The following is a 4,002-nucleotide window of genomic DNA, read 5'->3' as shown; positions in this document are numbered from 1 at the left end:
TGTCAGATTGAGCATCCGTGAGAGCTGCAGACGTTTCTCTTTGTTGATGTAAACGCTGAAAAAGAACTCCCTTTCCAGTTCCCTGATCTGATACTTTGAGTATGGACATCTCTTCTTGCGCGTCCTCTGGCCACCTGAAAGAGAAATAAATAAAAAAGGTCACCACATAAGATATTATAGACACATTGCAACAACATGAAATCATTAGTCTATTTCCTGCTTTGGAGCAGCAGTGGTGGTCTAACATGAGCTTTGGAGTTCAAGTGTCTCCTTCCTCTCAGGCCTACAGGACCGAGATTTGTAAACAAAGACTGGACTTGATAGTGGGACGTGTTGGGCATGAAGCATTGCGTGTCGGAAGTTGTGAAAACTTATTGAAATCTGTAAAACCATACTGGCTGGTTTTTAAGGGTGAGGGCGAGGGCCTTATCCAAACAGTCATGGGTATCATGTATCTGATATGCTTGTACTGTCCGCTTTTTGATTTCACTGTGCGTAAAGAGCTGTTGTTTTAGTGATAGAGAGGCAAATTTCATGGAGAGCGGTTGTTGAATTAAATCCCCGCAAATCCGGTGCATTTGTCAATATTTATGTTTAAATAAGGAGCAGGGTTTAATCCTAAATCTGGTTCAAAGTCAGGTTAAAATGCCCCAGCAGCCCACATAAATCAGCCCACAATAAACCAAATTATAAATCCAAAAGCAAACATGTTAAAATATATATATATAACAAAATAATAATAATCACATAGACACAAACATGGGCCTTAAAGGGTGTATCTAGAATGTTTATATTTGTTACTTCACTAGTAATTTATAAAAGGCTGTTTACAGGCTAACTATACAAGCAGATTTGAGCACACATATGGAGAGAAAAGTGGAGATCTTGTTTGAAATCTTGGAAGACAAGCTTAACGCCAAAGTCTTCACGGCCAATTTCAATCCCAAGCACGTGATCTTGTCGTTTATAACATAGTTTTTTGTTATAGGGTAAATCTGCAGGCCCTCCATAAACCTTACGTGCTTATAAAACAGCATATAAAAATCTTTAAGAGCAACGCGTTAGATTTTTCTCCTTCTTGCGCCGAGCAGGGGCTGTTACTCACTGCTGCTTTTGCTCTGTTTCTCCTCGCTGTGGCCGGAGGAAGACTTGGGGCTGAAGCTCTCCGCCGTGTCCGAGCCCGGGTGAGCCGGAGGAGCGGGGCTTGTTTTGGCGGCGTGTCTGTCCGTGTCCGCTGTCGGTTGTGCTGTCGGTGTTGTGCTGCTCTCTGCACCCCCGTAGGCGGTGTCGAAGAACTGGTCAAACGCCTGCGGCAGGACGCCGTTCCTCCCAACGCTGCCATAGAAGCCGGGCGTCGGGTTGGAGGAGCCGGAGTGGCCGGCGCTGGAGCTGCCTTTCACCAGGATCTCTGCGCCCCGTGAGGTCGGGCTCGACGTCCAGCCGTCCCGGCTGTGCACTATGTCCTCGGTGTAGCAGTGCGATAGGCTCCCCCTGCTGTGGTGCCATTTACTCGATGTGTCAATTCCATAGTCTCTGAAAGCCACATCTCTCACGGACGGGACCTGTGGCAGGGCTGAGGACTGGTAGGGGTATGTCATGGGGCAAGAGGACTGGCTCTGGGTTAAATAATGAGGGAGACCCGAGAAGTCGGCTCCGGAGACGTAGTAAGTGCAGCTCGGTAAATACATATTAGAGCCAGAGATGCGCTCATCAAAATCCATATTCTGCTGTTGGAAACGTCCTATAATAATCCTCGCATAGTTCCTCCGCGGCGCTGCGCTCCAGTCACTTTGAGGCAGACTGGTGGAGCAGAAATCCTTAGACGTACAAGCTGACGTGGGGATCCATCTCTATCCATTCCTGAGGGCCAAAGCCATGTGACCACTGGCACAAAATGACAGATAGCCTACGCCTCAACGTGTAGGCTATAGGCCTATGAGTCAATGAGTTTATAAAGTAGAGCTTTGGCTGTATGGGAAAGGAAAAATACTGAGATGGGAATTTTGCATAGACGCAATTTAGGCTATTTTGAAAGAGCTAAATAATTGAAACAGGGGTTGTTTTCCACCGTAGAGCCTCCGTAGGGTTGCTTCTATCTGGCTGCAGACAATCGTCGTTAAATTATCACATTACAAGGAAGAACAAAAGACAGAATTGTATCCAATTTCACGCCAAGCTGCTTAACCTGTCTTCTTTTTTTTTTTTACCTTTTAAGTTCGTTTTTAAACCTCACCTTAACCCTAACCTTAACCTCTGCAGAGACGCCTGAAACATTAGGTGGATGGAGATCATATTTTTAGACCAAAGGCAACACGATTTAGACTTTGTTATGCACGTAGGGCTTAATCCCTGTGCCGCAAATAACACTTAGGCTAAACAAACCAAAGAACTTGTTGAGTTTGACAGGACAGGTCTTTATTTAAAATACGTTTGTGCCTGTGCCGCACATGTGTCAGTTATTTTTGAAGCTGTATGATGAATTTAATCTATTTTAAATGATTTCCTCAGTGAGCCAGTGGCAGGTATGAATTCGTCGTCTCTCTATGTGAATTTAATATAGCTCCTCTGGCTATATTTAGACGAATCTAGTCCACAAGTGGCGAAGTAATGCGAGTCATGCTGCACTGCATGTCAGGCGTCAGTCCAGTTTGACACCCCGGGACAAAAAGACAATAGCCTGTAAAGACAGACTTAGATCCCTCTTGGTTGCTATGTGTTTGTTTAGACAAGCTTTTTCATGATCATAAAGGCACGCCAGCTCTTCTCTGCTCTGCAGCGGACTTCATTATGCCCAAATGTATGTTTTATTGCATGCTGTTTTGTCAGCTTATGCGCGTAAAAGTTGCTCTTTAATTATTAAGTTAAAACTCTAAAACTCATGCATATTGTGATTCAAGACTAATTTCATGGAGGATTCGTGTTGCGCAAAAATAAAATGTTAGGATGGAAATTAGAAGCGGGCCAGAAGCAGCCTGACTGAAGTTCATATGAGGGTACACCGGCTGATGTATTCAACGTAAACATACAGATGTTGCTCATGAATAATAAAAGCATTTACCGAAAGGGGCTCCAATATTTGCATCGCCTGTTCTCTCTTTCCCAACGCCCAATATAAACCTTTGGACACGGGCTATTTCCCACAGTCCAATCCATTTTCATTTGTCATCACCGCTGAGTAAGTGGGCACATGTGTCACATATCACTGATCCTGTTATGCAGCCAGTTTCAGAATTTAGTCCAAATTCACTTTTCATACATCAAAGCCTGTGAATTTGTCATGTGCAGGGAAGCATTAGAGACTGTGTAATATTTCATTCCACCCAGGTGGTTTGCAGTTTGGCTTCAACGCATTGAGCTTCATTCAGCGGCTGTCTTATCACTGTGTGCAACTGTTCATTCATCTGCCGTTTATAACAGTCCTGCATGATAAATTAGACGATAATTGCCACCTTTATTCTTTTGTATTCTGACGGAGCCTCAGCATTCAGAAGGAGGCTGCAGGAGTGGGCCCAGATTGTCACATTAAAACCTCCTTTGCTTCTTCGTCCCACAGCACGGTTCTCAAAAACAGCTTCAACCACAGAGAATATTGGGTTACACGTCCCGAGCCAGTAAATGCGCATTAATCCACCGAAATAAGCGAGGCCGTTTTCATTAAGATTAGACTAGTTTACATGTATGTAAACCCAAAAAACTGGTAAACCTTGACCTCCAGCCGGTTATCATGATGAGGAAAACAAATGCGCACTTCCATACAATTTAAATGTCTCTTTTTCCAGATCCTCTTTCCCTTGTTCGAAATGATTAATTTAACCAAATAAAAGACGAATTATAATGACAGCTGAAAAGATGGGTTAATACTGTGAGTAAAAAGGGTAAATTAAATCTAACATAACAAAACATGTTGATATCTTTGTTTAGACAACCACATGAAAGTCAAGGCTGGTTGGTCGTTTCTGAGTCGCCTTGAAAGGTTCAAATGCAATAAAGTTGGAGGGGGGA

The 4,002-nt window shown here is 43.7% G+C and overlaps 1 protein-coding gene across 1 annotated transcript; it reads right to left on the bottom strand.

Moving 5' to 3' along the window:
• Positions 1-3: 3 nt before the first annotated feature.
• hoxa11b (homeobox A11b) lies at positions 4-1,773 on the bottom strand (the record flags this gene model as incomplete). Its single annotated transcript, XM_035672158.1, has 2 exons — positions 1,109-1,773; positions 4-134 (listed from the first exon to the last, which is right to left on the bottom strand). Coding segments are annotated over exons 1-2 (744 nt in total), but the record flags the coding sequence as incomplete, so codon positions are not given.
• Between the last annotated feature and the right edge of the window lie 2,229 nt (positions 1,774-4,002).

The sequence above is a fragment of the Morone saxatilis genome, unplaced genomic scaffold (assembly GCF_004916995.1).
Source record: "Morone saxatilis isolate NCDOM2014 unplaced genomic scaffold, NCSU_SB_2.0 Contig24, whole genome shotgun sequence".
Taxonomy (NCBI): Eukaryota; Metazoa; Chordata; class Actinopteri; family Moronidae; genus Morone; species Morone saxatilis.
The sequence above is the reverse complement of the archived record's forward strand: the minus strand, read 5'-3'. Positions and strand labels throughout refer to the sequence as shown.